This window comes from Myotis davidii, unplaced genomic scaffold (genome assembly GCF_000327345.1).
Source record: "Myotis davidii unplaced genomic scaffold, ASM32734v1 scaffold1031, whole genome shotgun sequence".
NCBI lineage: Eukaryota > Metazoa > Chordata > Mammalia > Chiroptera > Vespertilionidae > Myotis > Myotis davidii.
Genome location: NW_006283442.1, coordinates 1,690,243 through 1,710,589, shown reverse-complemented (window position 1 = coordinate 1,710,589; position 20,347 = coordinate 1,690,243). Strand labels below are relative to the sequence as shown.

Here is a 20,347-nt window from a genome sequence, read left to right as displayed (position 1 = left end):
ACAAATGAGTGAGATTATGTGGTATTTATCTTTCTCTGACTGGCTTATTTCGCTTATTATAACGCTCTCCAGTTCCATCCATGCTGTTGCAAATGGTAAGAATTCCTTCTTTTTTACAGCAGCATAGTATTCCATCATGTAGATGTACCACAGTTTTCTAATCCACTCACCTGCTGATGGGCATTTAGGCTATTTCCAAATCTCAGCTATTGTAAATTGTGTTGCTATGAACATAGGGGTGCATATATCCTTTCTGATTGGTGGTTCTGTTTTCTTGGGATATATTCCTAGAAGTGGGATTAATGGGTCAAATGCAGTTCCATTTTTAATTTTTTGAGGAAACTCCATACTGTTCTCCACAGTGGCTGCACCAGTCTGCATTCCCACCAGCAGTGCAGGAGGTTTTCTTTTTCTCAGCATTCTCACCAGCACTTGTCATCTGTTGATGTATTGATGATAGCCAGTCTGACAGGTGTGAGATGGTACCTCATTGTCATTTTGATTTGCATTTCTCGGATGACTAGTGACTTTGAGCATGTTTTTATATGTCTCTTGGCCTTCTGTATGTCCTCTTTCAAAAAGTGTCTATTTAGGCTCTTTGCCCATTTTTTAATTGGATTGTTTATCTTCCTTTTGTTAAGTTGTATGAGTCCCCAATAAATTTTGGAGATTAAACCCTTATCAGAGGTAACATTGGCAAATATGTTCTCCCATGTAGTGGGCTTTCTTGCGGTTTTTTTTTCTTGATGGTTTCTTTTGCTGTGCAGCTTTTTATTTGTTTCTCAAGCTTGTGTGGTCATGCCCATCCTGGCCAATTACCTGTTTCCAGGTGTGACTGACCGGCAATTAGCCTTCCAAGTCACTCAGACCTTACTGAGCATGTGTCTAAACCAGTGGTTCTCAACCTTGGCTGCACATTAGAATCACTTGGGAATCTTTTTAAAATCCTGATTTCTGGGCTTTATCCTCTGGAAATTCTGTTATGGGGTGGGGCCACAACATTAGTAACAAAGAAACAGAATTTCTGGAGGATGAGGCCCAGAAATCAGGATTTTAAAAAGATTCCCAGGTGATTCTAATGTGCAGCCAAGGTTGAAAACCTCTGGTCCAAACTGTCTTTGTCTACTAGACCCTTCCCTCATCAATCAGTGGGAACAGGCATGGCAAGAGTTAAATGCAACTTTTAGGTAAAGCTGTGAAAATGGCATGCCTATACTATTTGGTTTTAATTATATCCTTTCATTTCTTTCCTAATAAATAACCAGGTTATTACAATGGTATCAGTTTTTTAGGAATTTCTCAATAGGTATTTATTTATTAAATCTTTATTGTTGAACGTTCAATAGGTTACTTTAAAAGATAAATATCATTACATCTAACAAAGGCTCAGTTTAGAAAGTCCAGTTAAAAGAGTTTGTTTTCAAAGTGGCATATAATACATATATGTATATATAATTTTGAGAATAGAACTTGTTCATGTTAAGAGTTGGTGTCTTTGAATAAAGATTCCTAATGAATGTTCAGAATGAACTTTAAAAGGCCTCTGAAGCTAGAAAAGCCAAGGCAAGGACTTGCCTTTCAGACTTTGCTTGAAATACCTATATATTTGGGTGAGTTCCTGGCTTCTCGAGGTCCCAATGTACTCTGAAGTTTTTTCATCCAGTATAACAGTGCAGTGACATTCTCTATCAGTTAACGTATGCAGCTTGCAGGTTTTGTGCAGAAGGTGAACATCAGGCATGTTGTCCAAGGGATGAAGGCGCTGGGATCATTTGCAATGTGAGGTGGTGAAAGACCATGTTTAGTAGCCTATCAGTGCTCTTGGGGTTGGTTCCCGTCCACGGAGCATATGAGGCTGAACTTGAACAGGATCAACAGGAACACTTTAGTTGGCTGGGACACACCTTGCCCTCTGCCAAGATGCATCCTATCCATCTCGGGAGAAGTTGCCAGTCCAACACCCATTCAAGTGTACCCTCCCCTGGTTCAATGTTGAGGAGCCCTGAACAGTACGACATTGGACCTTTATCAGCTCTGGTGCTAAGGCATCAGGCTGTAGCCTTAACAGATATAGCAGAAGAATTTCCTTTGCAGCAGTTCCCCTTAGGGTTACCTCAATAGGAGCCCTGTACTAGGAACCTAATTCATTTTGCTAATTTCCTTAGCAATAACCTTTATCTAACCATGCACAATAGAGGACGGTTAAAGAGGCCAGAGTTGCTGGTTAGGGATGTAAGTAAACTAGGGGCTTAAGCAGCGGTTCTCAACCTGTGGGTCGCAACCCCTTTGGCGGTCGAACAACCCTTTCACAGGGGTCTCCTAAGACCATCCTGCATGTCAGATATTTACATTACGATTCATAACAGTAGCAACATTACAGTTATGAAGTAGCAATGAAAATAATTTTATGGTTGGGTCACAACATGAGGAACTATATTTAAAGGGCCAGAAGGTTGAGAACCACTGGCTTAAGGAATGGAACTACCTTGTACCTAATTGCAAATACTTGCATGTGCTTGGTTGGGTATTGTTGTCTTACATTACTAGTATTTTGATGTCCTGGTCTGTAGCTCCCGAGCAACAATTAACCAGTGCAGATACCAGCTATTCTGCTAGCACATAATCCAAAGCAATTAAATTATCTAATACAACTTTAGCCAGAGCCTAAGGCCTCCCTTAGAGATGCAGGCCGACACTCTAACCACTGATCAACACTGGCCAGGACAGTTATTTTCTAATCAGTAACTTGAGATATGTTAGGGGTTTGCATATGTATTCTGACTTTTGGGGGTGTATCTTTGGCCAGAACAGGAGCACATATTAATAAACGTTCACTGAACTAAACTGACTTGCTACCAGGAGATTCTAAGATTGGGTAGAAAAGAAAAAGCACATTAGATTTAGTAGGAAAGGCAAAAAAACATTCTGGGCCATGACCTTTTTTCCCGGTAATCCCTCCTCTTCTATCTGCTGCTGTGTAATAGCACCTTAAGTTTTTGCTTGTTTTCACGATTTGCTTGGGGTTCTCAAACCCCAGTTGAGGATCGTGTCTGTATAGCAAGAAAACGATCTAGTCTCATTTAGTCTGAGCGTATGGTGCACTTTTGGGTTACAGGAGTCAGGGAAGCCCTCCTGAAAAGGCGTTCTCATTAAACGTCGCAGTTCCTAAGATTCAAATGGCTAGAACTGCTCCCCTTGCCCTTTCCAAAGTGGGCAGAACACCCTCCAGGTTGGGTGACTCACTTTTCTCTATGAACCTCTTCCTAGAGGAACAGTGGGAAAAGGTCAACGGCTACATCAGCCTGGTCTTTGCTTCTTCACTTTACATCCTAGATATTCTCCCTAGGATCCCATGGCTCTTTGTACTTACCTTGCCTCGATCTATAGTCCATTATATACTTGTAATTTCCCCATATGAATAATGTAATCACATTACCCTCGGTGCCTTTAAGAGGTTAGGCATGAGCCGAAACCGGTTTGGCTCAGTGGATAGAGCGTCGGCCTGCGGACTGAAAGGTCCCAGGTTCGATTCCGGCCAAGGGCATGTACCTGGGTTGCGGGCACATCCCCAGTGGGAGATGAGCAGGAGGCAGCTGATCGATGTCTCTCTCTCATCGATGTTTCTAGCTCTCTATCTCTCTCCCTTCCTCTCTGTAAAAAATCAATAAAATATATTAAAAAAAAAAAAAAAAACCCCCCAAAAAAAAAAAAAAAAAAAAGAGGTTAGGCATGAAAGTCAGTGTATTTTTCTGTATCACAGAAAAAACCTCAGCTCCATGACTTAACAACTATGTGACCTCAAATAAATTGCTTAATCCTCTGGTTTGTACAGTAATACTGAGATTAAACAGTAAAGTTTATAAAGTTCTGAGCGTGGTACCCAGCACAGACTATACACTCAGAAAATGGGCGATACATTGATAGGCAGGGATGACTTGGTAAATGAGATTTAAATTAGGCACTCCAACTTAGATTTTGCTGGACACTGGCCCAGTGATAGTGAGGCCCAGAGTTGTGTCCCCTTAGTAATAACCTTATGATGTGTGCTCAACAAAGTGCAGTGCAGCCAGGCTATTCACAGAGACTGAAGCAAGGCATGGGGAAAGGGGATGCCAAACCAGATCTTGTGATAGACCATTCAAGCCCAAATATTTCATACATATGAGAAATGCTCATCTGTCCAAATTCAAATAACAAACTCAGAGACAGAATGTATGGCAAAAACAAGACTTTTAATACATTCTCAAGAGCGAGTGCCCATCCAAATGTACAGGCACACCTGGAGCAGCAATCACAGCCCATTTATTCAGTTCCTCCTCCGGTTCCTCACTGGCTGAGTATTATGGGGTCACCTGTTTCCTCAGACGTCACCTAGGTCTTACTGTCTCCCATTGGGCCATTTAAAAAAAATTGGGTTGAGGCCTTTTCTAGTTGCGTCCACCTCCCCACCTAGTTGGGGCAGGTGCCTCAGGTGTTTCCACCATAATGCTGGCCCACGTCCACAGTTCTTTGCTCTTAGGTCCCCTTCCCTCCTCCCTATGTTCTGTTTGCCCTGGGGAAATTCAGAAAATTCCATCAAAAGCCGACCATGCTGGAGATAGATCACAGAGGCCCACTTCCTATAACACACACAAAAAATCCCACTACAATACTTCTAAAGGCACAATTCAATTTCCCTTGTTGCAAAAAATACTATTTGAAACTAGTAGGGCATTAACTTGATCTTACTATATTATCACAAAAGAAGTTAATCTGCATTCGTAATAATGCAAACAACCTTGTACCAACCACACTCAGAAATTAAACAAGATGCTATTAGGAAAAACAACCAAGAATCTAATAAATTCTGTAAAACCTTGCTGAAAGAATAAAAGATCCAATAAATGCATATAGCATGCTGCAGGTATTAAGATGTCAGTTCTCCCCAGAGTATAACATCCGATATAATAAAAGGCTAATAAGCAAATCGACCTAATGGTGCCTAGCTAGAGCAATCCTATACAATAAAAGGCTAATATGCAAATTGTCCCCTAGACTGGGAGTTTGATGGGAGTTCGACCAGGGGGCAGGGCCGGCCCAACCACCCAAGACCCCTCCCCCCAGCCGGCCCTACCCCCGCCAATTGGCCCCCCACCCGGATTGGGGGCAGGACCAGCCAGCCAACCTCCCACATCCTCTCATTGGCCCCGATCAGGGCGGGTGCTGACCCCTGGTGGTCAGTGTGTTCCCACAGGGTGAGTGCTGCTCAGCCAGAAGTTGGGCTCAAGGCTGATGAGTGCAGTGGCAGAAGCCTCTCCTGCTTCTGCAGCAGTCGGACATCCCATGATGGCTCCCAGGCTGAGAGGGCACAGGCTGGGCTGAAGGATGACACCCCTTTCTCACCCCCCCCCTCCCCCCAGTGCATGAATTTCATGCACCAGGCCTCTAGTATTTATAAAAATCCAGTCAAAATCCCAATAGAATTTTAAGAAAAAACTTGACAGGTATTAAAGTTCTTTTTTTCACCCCACACCAAAATAATTAAGATATGGTGAATTTTCTTATCAGGTACCAAAATAAAGCATCAGCCTCAATAATTAAAGCTGTGGGGTATTGGTGCAGGAATAGTAACTGCTTGCAAAATGTCCGAGGTTTATGCTATGTAAATACTTCAAATAGATTATATCCTATCCTATATAAGGATAATATGCAAATTGTCCCCTAGACTGGGAGTTTGATGGGAGTTCGACCAGGGGGCAGGGCCGGCCCAACCACCCAAGACCCCTCCCCCCAGCCGGCCCTACCCCCGCCAATTGGCCCCCCACCCGGATTGGGGGCAGGACCAGCCAGCCAACCTCCCACATCCTCTCATTGGCCCCGATCAGGGCGGGTTGGCCAGACCCCACCTGTGCATGAATTCGTGCACCAGGCTTCTAGTTATTAATATAACCACCCATCTTTATTAGCCCCTTTTCAGATGATGAAGCTGAGGTCTAGAAAAGTTAAGTAACTTGCCCAAGATTTTTTAGGGTCACAACAGGTATCTGAACCCTACTGATTTCAGGAGTCCAACCTTTCTCACAAGAAAAATATTAACATCCATTATCTGTAGAGATCCTACAAATCATTAAAAAAACACACAAAAACCTCCTAAATAACCTGGTATAAAAATGGACAAAGGATATTAATATATTAAAAAGTTCAACCTCACAAGTACTTAAGATTAATATCGTTTAGAGATTGCTGAAAAATGGGTGCTCATACAAACTACAGAGGTATATATTTACATAGCATTTTTGGAAGGCAATCTGACATTAAGACATATAATTTGTATGCCCTCTCAGCAATTCCTCTTCTAGAATCAATCCCAAAGAAACACTAAACATAAGCATAAAGGATATTCACTGCAGTTTTTTCTATTATATTGAAACTAGACACCCGGTGCATGAAATTCAGGCACTGGAGTGGGGGGATCCCCTCAGCCCGGCCTGAGCCCTCTTGCAGTCTGGGAGCCCTCGGGGGATGTCCGACTGCTCGGGGTAGGAGAGGCTCCCGCCACCACCGCAGCGCTTGCCAGCCCAGTTTCTGGCACACTAACCACCGGGGGGGCAGCTCCTGTATTGAGCATCTGCCCCATGGTGATCAGCATATCATAGCAACCGGCTGTTCTGCCATTTGGTCTATTTGCATATTAGCCTTTTATTATATAGGATACTGGAAAGAAGCTGCCTACCAACAGGTATTAGTTGGAATAAATCATTGTACATCCATGCTACAGAATAGTACATAAAAAATAAATCTGCAAGGGCAGGAACAAAAGTTTATGAGATAGCATTCAAAGGGGGGAAAAGTGAGTCACAGAATACACAGATTTTTAACCCACTTGTTAAAAAAGAAAAAGAATCTAAGAGAATGAGAAAATGAGAGAGGAAAGAAGAGAAATAGAACAATAACATTTGTATACATGTTCTGAAAGAGTCTAAAAGAATATATGCCAAACCATTAAGGAGTGAATACTCTGGGGAAGAAAGTGGAATCAGGGCCTTAAGGTTGAAGGGGACTTTTACTTTTTACTCAAACTTACTTTCTGTATTCAGTCTTTATTAGTACATTTTTAAGGCAAGATTACAATTCTGTGAAAACGCTAAAAAACGACCAAAGAGAATAAAAGGGCAACAATGAGAAAATTACATATTAAGAACTACTAACACCTGCAAAGATTCAAAGCAACTGACACAATAAATTTTATTGTTTACTCAATGACAGGCTCTGGACAAAGTGAAGACAATGGAGACAATGACATGTTTAAACTCCTATCATAAACTGCTCTGTTACAAATTTCCAGTGGTTCAGCACATTGAAATGTAAAATATATAAAGAAAAAAAACAAGAAATGTAAATAGTCAGATTTTTGCAGTAAAACGCAATATCCTTTAAAAAAAAGTTTGTTCTAATTGCATATTTAATTCTGACAGTAATTGAAAACACAAAATCACATTTTCCTAACTGCCCCCAAAACCTGGTTTTAGGGACTGCAGTATTAGAGAAGTGTGCAAAAATAAAAACAAAGCATTTACTAGAGCTTAGAAACAAAGCATTTTCCTTATTTTAATGCATCAAGGTACAAAAAATTTAAATTCCAAAAAGCCAATCGTTGCTATATGTGGATAAATAAAACAGACTTGACAAAACTTTTATAATCAAACCCAACATTATACTAAAAGTGTGTGTGTTTGTGTGTGCATGCTTGTGTGTATACACACACATTTATGCAATATCTATTTTAGAAAAAAGGTACCTCGGTGAAATGCTTCTGAAAATATTTGCTTGATGCACAGTATGTACAAAACCTTCTATATAAAAAATTAAATTATTTTCAATGAAATTCCATGTTTACATCCCATCTGAAAACTGTAATTGACAGCTACATAGGTCTACCTAATGGTTTCTGTCTGAAATCATGGCTAAGGCCATTCTCTTTCCAAGGGCTCTCATTTCACCCACTCTATGTCACTAGTACTAATATAGACAAATATTACACAGATGCAATCTGACACGCCTATGTGTTATTACCTGGAGCTGTTAAAACAGGGATAGTTTATAGTTGCTACAAAGAATACTTTTTTTTTCTTAAAATATATTGTTTCTCTATTCCAAATTAAGCACTTACTTAAGACATTAAGAGGCTGATGAGCCACTCCATTTGGTGTCAATGTCAATAGCCCTATAGGAAAGAACTCTGTATTGGAATAGCTAGAAAAGTTGCCACTAAAATCATAGTGCATCCTTCACCTGCATAGAATCAATTTGGCTTAATAGCTCTTTGCTCCCAGAACACCAGTCTGGAGTGCAAATATGCTCTTAAAGGTTCATTTCAGATATGGAAAAACATCTCATATAGCAATATGAGAAGATATAGGATAATAAAATCTGTTAAAATATGTTCAACAAATTTTACAGCATTCCTCATCTAGAGTAGCTGTTAAAGGTTAAGGTGGGAAATGAGTATGTAAAAGACTAGGGGCAATGAAGTTGAGTAGGTCAAATATTTACAACAGTAACCATTTCATTAAGTCTTTAAGCAAATAACTGCAATGACCTGATACCTCTAGCTCATCATTCTACAAGCACTGAGAATTTGAAGCTGCAAAGGTGAAAAATGGAATACCCTTAGAAAAGGGGAACAGTCTGAGGCAAAAGTTGTAGGTCTGTAAATATATATTTTATATGCACACACACAATTGTGTGTATTCTGTATAGATTTATATACATATTCACAAGATGCCCTGCAGTGTAGTTCAAAAGACCTTTATCAAGAAACCAACTGATTCGGTCCTAGAGTTCATACCACGTATATAAGAAACACATGTGCATATATTCACATAATGTAAACTGAATCAACAAAAACATTGCTATTAACACTAGGTTAAATAGGTTTTACCAGAGATGTAATCAGAACATTTTGTATACTGAGAATCAAAATAAAGAAAAATATACAACTAGGTTTCAAATTCACAAGAAAAAAGAAGTTTAACAGGGCAAATCAGAACAAAGTTAAAATTCCAGAGTAGGGAAAAATATCAAAACTTTAGAAATATCTTGGGATGCAATTAAATTACTGCATCAATTTTAGAAAAATAGACTCAGAATAAATGACGGTGCAATGGATTCTCTAAACGCATCTACCCATATGTTTATCTTTTTCCTCTTTTGTTTCCAGCTGGAGGTTTCTTCAACTGAAGGAGTTGTCCTCCTGTTCCAAAACCTGCAGAGGCAGGATTGGACACCCCAAATGTCAAACCAGCTGATGCCGTGATGCCAGGATTGCTGAAGTTAAACCCAGATGTACTTGAGCTGCCAAAGCCTTATGTTTAGGGAAAAGAATATTCATGTCAGAAGTTAAGTCACAAAAACAAATACAAAAAGTGAGGATGAGAGGCAAAGTTCTAGCTACAAGAATATATAATCTATAGAAATAGTACCTATCGTATGGCCCTAAATTTCTAACATAAAATTTTATAAGAAAACAACTTAGCAAACAGTTAAGTGGCACCATTAGGGACAGAAGTTTAACCATCCAGGTCAAAAGAGAAGTGTTAGCGCAAATAACTAAAATCTGCAGACTTCAAGCTGCCACTTTCCTGGGAATTCAATATGCCAAGGTGCCTTCCTTCTCAGTTCCTCCAGAAACATTTTATCAACATGTTAAAGATACTTTCACAACCTCTGGACCCACCCTTGCAATTTTAAGTCCTTTAAGAAAACAACACACAATTTTTAGGACAAGTAATACACCAAAGAGTAATACCTATTGTTTTAATTTTATAAGAGCCCTGTGTAATTAAGAGCAAGTACTATTACTGTCTAGTTAACATACTTATAATTCTGATACCACTGAATTCTACTATCTTCCCCTGTTGAAACTGTTGATTTTAGACGGTATTTAATATTAAACAGAATTTCCTTCAAATTTCCTCAATTTCAACACAATTTAACTGGCATTACATTAATAATTTAGACCTATTTTTTATCCCTGAACGCTGCACATCTAAATAAGTCATTATTTACAAATACAGAGAAAATGCAAAGTAGACCGTGTTTGGAGTTTTCTACCAGAAGAGTTAGAAGATTATATCTACTTCAAATAACGAACAAAGAACCCAATTGTAAGATGGAATGTAATAACTAAAGAAGATCTCTTTGGAAGAAAAATCATTCTCCTGAATGAATGATAAAAATTGAGTTAAAACTTAAACCCAAATGGGTTCATTTTTATAATAATGAAGAAAACTGTTTAACCATGAAGCTAGTCTTTGGGTTCAAAGAATCTCTTACTTAGTTAAGAAAAGATATAATTATTTATTTTATCAAACTAGTTAAGTGTTATTAGAAATATTTTATAAACCTGAGATTTAGCTTATGAGATAAAGCTATATGGTTAGGCTTGCATACTTCATCCAGAGAAAAGAAACTAAGCTAGGGATCTTTTTTGGATATTGGAAATAACAATACTTATGCTTTTAAATTAAATACTTTGCACCATTAAATTTGTCTGAAATTCAGGCTGAAACACACAAACCTGCACTAAGACTTCCTGAGGGTTTATTTGTTGTTCCAAATCCAAATGTGGAGGCCCCTGTGGTGCTGCATCCAAAACCAGAGCTAGTTCCAAATCCTAGTAGAAGGGCAATAGAGAAATATACAACGGCATGTAAAACACAGGTTTACAGGATACTAACAAGTAAAACCCCAAATTATCAAACGGTCTAATAAATACAGTGCTGGAACACATGGCCTTATGAAGGATATCTGCTATTTACCCCTTTGCATAAAACTTCTTAGGAAAGAACCAGATTAACCCTGAAATAAAACATTTATATGTATTTAGACTAAATTTATGACCCATTTGTAATTTTAAAAAAACAAGATCCTTCCAAATGAACTAGAAATTTTAGTAATCATTCAAGCATGATTTCAGTCAAACAGAAATAAACAGATCTACTTGGGGATATTTCATTTTGAAGGAAACAAAAAGGCTAAATTTATAATAAGCATGACATCCACAGTAATTTAAACACAGAGTACTGCAATGGTGATTTTACCCTGCTTTTTTACCCAAACATTTTCACTTAAGAACCTCTGCCATTGAAAAACTGCATAACTACATAATAATCAATAGGAGGCTGTTGCCATAGCATCAACCAATGTAACAATGAGAAAAAGGGAGTGGAAGCATCATGTTTTGTCCTAGTAATAGGACACTCACAATTTAAATAAAAATATTTTTCATTATATAAATTCCAAGAGATTTTGCTAGAAGACTCGTTTTTACTCTCCTAAAAGCCAAGTGCTTAAAAATAAAATTCAAATTCTTTTTAGGTTACTTTACAACAGCTTATCTAAAATATTGAGTTTGATAGTCTTACTGCCTCTAACTGATGGCAAATTGGATTATAAATAGTAAGAATTATGCTGTTATAATTCTAGTAATTCCTAATATGGTCTACTATATAAAGCCATAATAGCTTATAAACTTCCCCTCTTATGAGATGTATAGTTTAGTGGAAATAATGGAACCTTATTCATTATATGGCAATGTGCTCCATAAAACACAATCAACTTTTAATCATCCAGATCAGGTAATTATGAATGCATTTGTATTTAGCATGTTTTTACAGACTTACCTTACTAATTAGAATTAACTTATGAAACTATTAAAATAAATACAATTGCTATGTATACAAATATGTACACAGGCAAATATACCAAAAGTTGAGCTGTTCAAATTACAATAAAATTATTTCCCCATTTAAAATGTCCATTTTCAGAAAAAGAAGATAATGATTAGGTGACTGTATATCCAGTAGTTTGAGCTCCAAACTGATGTTAAGACTACTAATTTTAAGTTAAATTTATTGAAACTAAATAATTTTCAAGTTCACATTTTAGCATATTGCTTTGAATATATGAACATCCCTGCCATTTAATTTTAATACTTTTTAATATTCACTATTCACAGATAAAATGATTTCTTAGGTTCTAAGTCTAATACTATACAGCACAGATTATGTTTGGAGAATTGTTTTTGGCAGATGGAAACTTAACTTCCAAGACAGTAGCTCCTCTTAGAAATTTTTCACAGGCTGGTATCAATTCAAATGTATAATAGTGTAAGGCAATTATTAGAAAAGTGAAAGTGTACCTCCAAGGTTTGAAGAACCTAAGCCACTTGATTGCAAGCCAGTGCCAATACCTGAGCCGAATGGCGTTCCAAAACTAACTCCCAGAGATGGCTGTGGCCCTGGTATAAAAAAATAAAAAATAAAAAACGGGAGGGGGGATAAAACAAATTTGCCTTACTCTTTCAAGATTAAAGTTTAAGAAATTGTTTTTAAAATGAACAGTAATAACTTTAAACAAATTCTATTTGCTAAAACTTAATTTTCAGGATGTCTCCCCAGCCTAATTTATGTCTCAACTGATTTACTTACCCCCCAAATTTTTTAATTAACTTGTTCACACTAGACAAGAGGTTTACTGCATTGAAAGATGAATGTTAGTTTAACCTGCTAAATAACTTGAAATCTTTAATGTATTGTAAATTATAGTTCTTTCATAGTTTTACTTTTAGAATTATTTTAGCTCTCCCCACTTGCTTTCTGATAAAATTAGTTGGTATAATCAGTAAAGGATTTTTACTTTTTTTCTTTTGCAAACAAGCTCCTTACCATTAGAGTCAAGTCTCAATTGATCAAAAGAGACTGAGGCTAACATGGCAAAACTATCATGTTACTTCATAAGAGTAAGTACCCAAAAAACTAGGCATGATTTTTTTTATGAAATATAAATCATATATATACAATAAGTAGATAAAAAACAAGACAATGTTTTATTTTATTAAATTTATTGTTCATTTTAAAGCAAATCAATTACACAGTAACATGACAATTCCAAATTGTTCACAAAAAGTGATAATTAAGTCCTACTGTTAAGCTCTGTGCTACATTACACCACTTATCACCTGATTAAATAAGATAGATAATGAACATTTACAAAGGCACTGCTGTGTACCTTGACAGATTCAATACATTCAAGATTTCAATTCAGAAATTTCTTTCCAACATTTTGGAAAATGTACTCAGATGTAGAACGATCAGTCATCCTTTTCCCATTTGTTACTTGAAAGATTTTAGCTGAGTTTGTTTGGCAAGAATAGCATCAAACTTGCCTCTCATTTTAACTATATACTTTTAAAACTAAGCAGACTACAAAAATCTAAAAATCTCTCATTTGATAAATAATTTATGAAAACTATTCAATAAATTTCATAGTACAATCTTCAGTCTTGTCTTTTTCAAGCACAGTGATCAGTGCATCTCAAAGTTGAGGGATCTGCCAAAGTAATATACAGATTGAAATTTAAAATTTTCAAAGAATTCAAAGCCTTCAAGTTGTTCAATGAATGAGGTTTGTATATTCAAAAGGTAGTGTAAATTATAAAGCATTTAAAAAAAACCCTGAAGAACTACATTTTGCTACACTGGGACAAAAACTGGACTTTTCAAATAGCTTCCACCCAGAAAACAAAGAATAAGAACTAACAGCAGCGAGTTCTCATATTACTATTAAAAAATAAATTAAAAAAAGATTAAAATTTTCACACCCAGTTTGAGATCAATTTGAGACTAAAATACTTGACAAGCAGCTCTTTTGTAAAATGTTACTACAGGAAAAAGAAACTAAGCATATTAATTTCTTATTTCTAACAAAAATACTATGTAGAAAACACATGTCCAGTTTCTTTAACACTGAGAGACTTAAGTGTCACATATTAATAGGAGGCACTGCTGGTGGAAGACCCTAGAGAATAATGCACACCACAGCCCTCAGCCCTACAAGTCATAAGAGTTACTCAAATAGCATGCTTTTTATTGAGACAGGGTCTATTTTTAAGAGCAACTCTAATCATCGATATTCAGGATGTAGGTAATGAAGAACTCTAATGATGACAAGACTTTCCATTGCACAACAGGTACATGATATTTTGAGTTCTGTACCTTCACACAAATTCTGAAGGCAACATTATTTATAAAACTAGTAGGCAAATGTATAACATTTTTAATAGTTAAAGACTCATAATAAATATCTCCCATGCCAAAGTATTAGCATATATATTATACTCTGGCCAGCATATAAATTAGTTTCACTATTAGAAAGCAGAATCTAAATCCTTCAGGCAAAAGTTACGTAAACAATTCAAGAAGTCTGTTTCGAAATCTGAATACTCATTCAATGAGAGGCTCTTTAGTGCCATAAACAAAACCAAGTTAGTAGTAATATATTCCAATGATCGCCCAAAGTGAAATCTTCATGTAGAGTAACATTTTACAAAAGTTACGGTATAATATACTCACACACAACAAAATCAAGTTTAATACTGTTAATTCATATTTTCCAGAATAAGTTCTACCCTTTAAAAAGTAAAATTGCATTCACAGGAAAAGAACTAAAGTGCTAAAATTTTTTATAATTTTCACTGACCACTCAAAAATAGCTAATGTAATTAGTTTGGTCATATTCTAAAATAAGTCATATCTTAAAATAATAGTATTTCTTAAAAAAACAAAAAATGCCTTTTCCCCAATTTGAAAAACTTCCCTTACTGATTTAATGGGGAATGTTCCTTTGGTTATTAAATACAACAAAAATCATAAAATCACAGGAAACTAAAACAAAATACTTAGTTTCCTATTTAACACTACATCTTAAATGTCCAAACCTACACTAAAAGCTGGAAAGTAGGAATTCCTACCAAAACATCTCAGCACTCCTTTGAAAACAGCAGCTAAGTCACATGAGAAAAGTCTTATTTATGTAAACATCAAGAACTTTTAAAAGTGTCAAAACACAACAGCAAAACTTAACCCCAGCACATTAGCTTGAAACAATCTACCCTACGTTAAAATTATACTGAAAAAAACCTAATGTAAATTTTAAGCTTTTAAAGAGGCTTCAGAAATACTGGGGGGGTGGAAAAGTGTACTCAAGCTCTACCAACATGTAATTTACCCATGTATTCATGCTTATTTCATACATAAATAGCCTGCTGGTTTTTCAACAATTCTCTTCAGACTTCAGAAGCAATAAGCATAAATCACACAAGTCTGTCCTATTACATCTTCATTAAAAAACATCGAAGAATGATCAAGAAGTCACTTAAGTGCATACCTCCACATCCAAGAAAGACCACACACCACCTTCAGAAGGTAGTAGCCCAAGAAGCTATCTGCTTTTTTACATTAATGGAGTCAAGATTCCATATGCAAATAAAAGCAAACTGCCTCTAACAACTCAAATCTTGTACAGATCAACAGTGATATATAAAAATAGCACACAAGCTTTACCTAGCTTCATCTAGATCATTTTTAAAATCTGTTACTGGTATTTAAAAAGATTTCACCGAAGTCATAGGACATAAGGAATAAGTCGTTTGCATAATGTAATTAATAGAGTTGTTTCTAAACAGGGTGTAAAATAAACACAAATCTAACAGACTACATAAATCTTGCTACAGTGGTGGCATGACCAAAATAACTAACATCTAAATGGGGAGAAAGCATAAAAGAATGGACTATGGAGCCTTTGAAACCCAAGGGGGAAAAGAGAAGACAAAATGAAAAACTATTATGATTGTTCAGCTTCTCAGTTCTAAAAATTCATACAGCTCAAAATGAAAACACTGCAAGACTTTTTAGGTTGATAAATTTCAATCCCTACCACCTGATTAAAAAATCTTATGTGGGTTTCAAAACTGCAGGGAACAGAGAAAACAGTTCCCCCAAAGTCTGACAAGGCTCCTCAACATGATTACTCTAAATTAAGTTATATTCGCCATCACCACAGAAAGCAAAGACCATACCTATAATACTGCCAGAACCTAGCACATAATAGGCACTCATATTTAGAGAAATGAACATATATCTTCATATATCCATAAGCCCAAAATGTATGAGTGAAAACCTACAAACCTCTCTAACTTAGAATGGAAATCCTTTATGCGCAAGGAACACTTACCCAAACCTATGCTTATCTGATCTATTTTAGGACTGATATTTGGTTCTAAAAAGTAAATTGGGACTATGGTTGGTCTGATTAATTGGTTAAAGAATCATGAGAACTTAGGATCATAATTATGGAATAGGGATTCAATTCCAAAATGACTTTTTCCTCCATAACTTGAGAATACAACCCTACCTTCCAGCCAGCTAGAGAACTACTATACAGTGCTCCTGTGAGCCACTATTCACATGGGTCCAGCCATGGAATGCAGAGGACTTGGCGTAAATCCATCAGCAGCTGTTTACTGATGGGAAGTCAATTCTGTCATCTCCAAATGTGAAGAACAATTTTTTAAACTGCCAATAATGAGAAACAGAGAATGCTTCCCTATAGAGGCAGCATGAATGCAATCTACATTTTTTTTTTTACTAATTTTGTACTATAATTTATTCCTGGACTACATGGAACTCTCAGAAGGATACATGCTACAGAATAGTAGGCATTACTAAAAAATGTATGAATGAGTAAAAAAAAAAAGTCAATATCCATTAAGACTGTATTTTTCTATATTGAACTTCAAGCCTACCAAAAAAGGAACTGCAGGAGAAAAGACAAGTAGCAATCTCTGAAAGACACAGGACCAAACTGAACACTGCAGAGCTGACCACAAATACGATTCTCTCGTGACAAGTGGAATTATACCAAGGACTAAAATAATCTACATTCCAGTATCTCACCAATGACTTATATCTGCTCAACTTTCTATTCACGTTTCTTAATGTGCAATACAGAGCATCTTGAAACATCTTTTTCCTGCTCTTGCTTTTTCTTTGTTCATTTCGAAAAGGTACAAACAAGTCTAGCATATACTTTCTTCCAAATGTGATTTAGAGGGCCTGTACTCTTTCTTATCATTATACATACAAACAAAACTATTGACCTTCAACACACCTTGAGTCAATAAAAACACACTTCCTCCTGAATGTCAGTATTCTGTAATCACTATGTATGAAGAAATAAGAATGCACCATCTATCAGTATCATACATGAAAACTGCAATGTATGGCTGGATTATCTGACTTTAAAACAACAAATGATACAATCACGATTTTAGGATCTATTACTTCTAAATGTAATTCAGTAGTGAAACACCATGTTCTAAAGGGTATTTATAGCAATACAGCAAATAACATTAAGTAAATTCACAATATTCAGTATCTCATTGCTATATAATTATTGCTAAGACTACCCTGCGTTTTTTTTAATCAGGTATGATTATAAGTGTGTCCATCACAATTTTTAGACTGTATTGTATTCATAGAAATTTCTTCAGTGCTAACACAAGGAAGACTTATAAAAATGCACATAAATGTTTTGCATTTTAACAGTAAGAAGCTATAACTTGAATGCATTCAGACCTGTAGCAGGCTGTTGCTGCTGTGTAAGTGTTGCAGCCATGGCTACAGCTGCTGCATTTGGAATGGTGCTGAAAGGGGTGGGTCCAGTAGTAACTCGGGGGGCATTCTGCCACTTCTTGACTTCTGCTCGCCTGGCTTCAAACACATCTACAGCATCCCCCAAGAACATCTTTCTGTAGCCAAGGTACTGTTCCTTGAGCACCTACAGGAATGAATAAAGAAAAGGTTAATCAAGTTTTGTGTTGACTTTGGTAATATGTGAATGAATATATGAAATAAGTTAGCAAAGACAGATCAAAGACAGAGTCAATATTATGAATTCCACCTAAATAAACTAGTAATGCAATGCATGGCATGGGAAGTGAAAATTCGAGAGTTCTAACACGCCTTTGAATATTTTCTTCCCCATTTTTTTCATATCTTTACAATAAACTGCCTTAAGTATTCTGGCTTCATGAAGCCCTCTTCAAAATGAGTTAGCTAAGCTTTAAGATATTAAAAATTTTATTCTAAATATTCCAATTTTTTCATGAAATTTTCTCTCCAATGCCCAATCTTTTGATAAATGTTAGATTCAAAAAACTTGAAAATAAAAAGCACTAAATATATATATGTTAAATACATCTTCTAAAAGGCCTGGGTGACACGTTAAAATAATGTCCCTTAGCAGAGAGAGCTAGGATGGTAAAAAGAGGACCTTTATCAATATTTGACATTTTGCAATGAAAATGACTCATGTTGAGCTTGTGTAACCAAATGGCGGGGGGGAGGGAGGGGGCAGCTTGAGGGAGGGGAGTGAGTTTGTAATTTCAGAGTAAGAAAGAAAAATTACCAAGTTCATAAACTGGCTGGTTTACCCAAGGCAGCATCTGCCTTGATTCAAGACCATGAATAGAAATGATTATTTTTCACATCAGACTTATTAAATAGTTTCATTGAAGGTTTACCCTAATTTAGATCAGTTTTAAACCACTTTTTGAAGAAACGTAGAATTTTTATATTTCCTACCTGTTCTAAGCAGACATTAATAAATTTTAGGCTTTTTTATTATATCAGATAGAACACTTACAAATCCTTTTATTTTTTTATTATTTTTTTAAAAATATACTTTATTGATTGTTTACAGAGAGAAAGGGAGAGAGATAGTCAGAAACAACGATGAGAGAGAAACACCAATCAGCTGCCTCCTGCACATCTCCTACTGGGGATGTGCCCGCAACCAAGGTATATGCCCTTGACCGGAATCAAACCTGGGACCTTTCAGTCTGCAGGCTGACGCTCTATCCCCTGAGCCAAACCGGTTTCAGCCAAATCCTTTTATTTATAGTATTTAAGAGCTATCATCTCCTTTTGTGTGAATGTCACTAGTTAATGTTCCAATTTCAGACTTTCCTGCCTCTATAATGGTGGGGCTGCCAAGAACTGAATATTGGGGAAAATACAGTCAGAAGTAGGGAATGTAATATGAGGAAAAGCAGATCTTTTAAAACTGATCTCCCTCAAGTCCATCATCCCTTCTTCTGTGTAATTAGCTGCACATATCCACACACTGTTTAGTATCAATAGCCCATAAATTTTAGTTCTACTTCAAATACTCAGAAAAAATGACCTGCCTTCGAGACTTGAAAAGAACTGGTTTAAAAACACACACACACACACAAAAAAAAACCTGACATCAGTCCATGATTTATATAATTCATAATTAATGCCTCATTTTGTTAAATGTCACTGAGCCTCACTGGATCAGGTAATTTAAGGCTGTTTCAACAAATGGTCTCATGAAAATATTATTTAAAAAAACAAACAAACAAAAAAACCTCTTGTTACATTTCTCTAAGTGAAGAAGTCCAGAAAACTAATGCAGCTGAAAATAAATAGCAAACAGCAAATCCGATCATGAAAAATCCTTTGTTTTTTGAGAATATGTATTTAAAAAAAAAAGAGTAGGTCAAAATTTCATGTAAAGTTTATTCAACATGATCTGGGGCTGCTTTGTGTGAATCTGTCTTATGTTACAGTCATAAAAGGAGAGTTTTCAGCCCGGCCAGTGTGGCTCAGTGACTGAGCACTGATCCATGAACCAGGAGGTTAAATTGTTCTATGCCTGGGGTGTGAGGCGTACAGGAGGCAGCAGATCAATGATTCTATCTCACCACTGATGTTTCTATCTCTCTCCCTCCCTCTCTCTGAAATCAATAAAAACATATTAAAAACAAAACATTCTTTTGTCCCACAAATGAATAAATAATCCACTTGGTCTAGATATCCAGAAAAAATAAACTGGCAAAAAAAACTTACCTTTACATTTTCATGAATAGACTGAAGTTGTGCAGCTAAAGCTACAAATGTCTGATAAATTTTCTGCATAGCCATTGACAAATCTATAAGAGAAAATTATATTATAACACAAATATATACAACCAATATTAGTTTTCTATTATTGAGTCCAATTCTTGGTATGGTTAATGTATAAAAGCAAAAAACTACATCAGTATTTCCATGGATAAAAGAAAATAGAGTGAGAAGACTAAGAGAAGGATGTCTATATCAGGAACCTGGGGGAAGGGAGGAGTTCCTAAGACTTTTGCCTTTGTTAGCATTGATAATTCATAATAATGCATTTTGTATTTATAGGTAATAAAGATCTAATCAAGGACTTTTAAGAAAATTTTTGTATGGCAGCTTAAGACAATTACCAGTGGCTAGAGTACCTACTGTTTAACAACAGCTTAACCTCTCTCCCACAAACAACAAAACAAAAAAGAGTGCTATAAAAAAAAAATTACCACGGAAAGCATGTTACCTTGAGGAGCTATGTGTGAATTATTTGCTTGAGTGGCAAGATGGTTTTCTAGTTCTTCAATCTGCTGTCTGTATTGCTAGCTGTACCT

General features: G+C 36.3%; 1 protein-coding gene across 1 annotated transcript in view; it reads right to left on the bottom strand.

Moving 5' to 3' along the window:
* Positions 1-7,059: 7,059 nt before the first annotated feature.
* Positions 7,060-20,347, bottom strand: part of NUP58 (nucleoporin 58kDa) — a 52,969-nt gene continuing 39,681 nt past the window's right edge. Inside the window, 6 exon segments of the mRNA XM_006753688.2 lie at positions 7,060-9,343; positions 10,559-10,654; positions 12,182-12,280; positions 17,457-17,658; positions 19,755-19,837; positions 20,260-20,339. Coding sequence (XP_006753751.1) covers positions 9,174-9,343; positions 10,559-10,654; positions 12,182-12,280; positions 17,457-17,658; positions 19,755-19,837; positions 20,260-20,339 — 730 coding nt within the window. The 3' untranslated portion in view covers positions 7,060-9,173.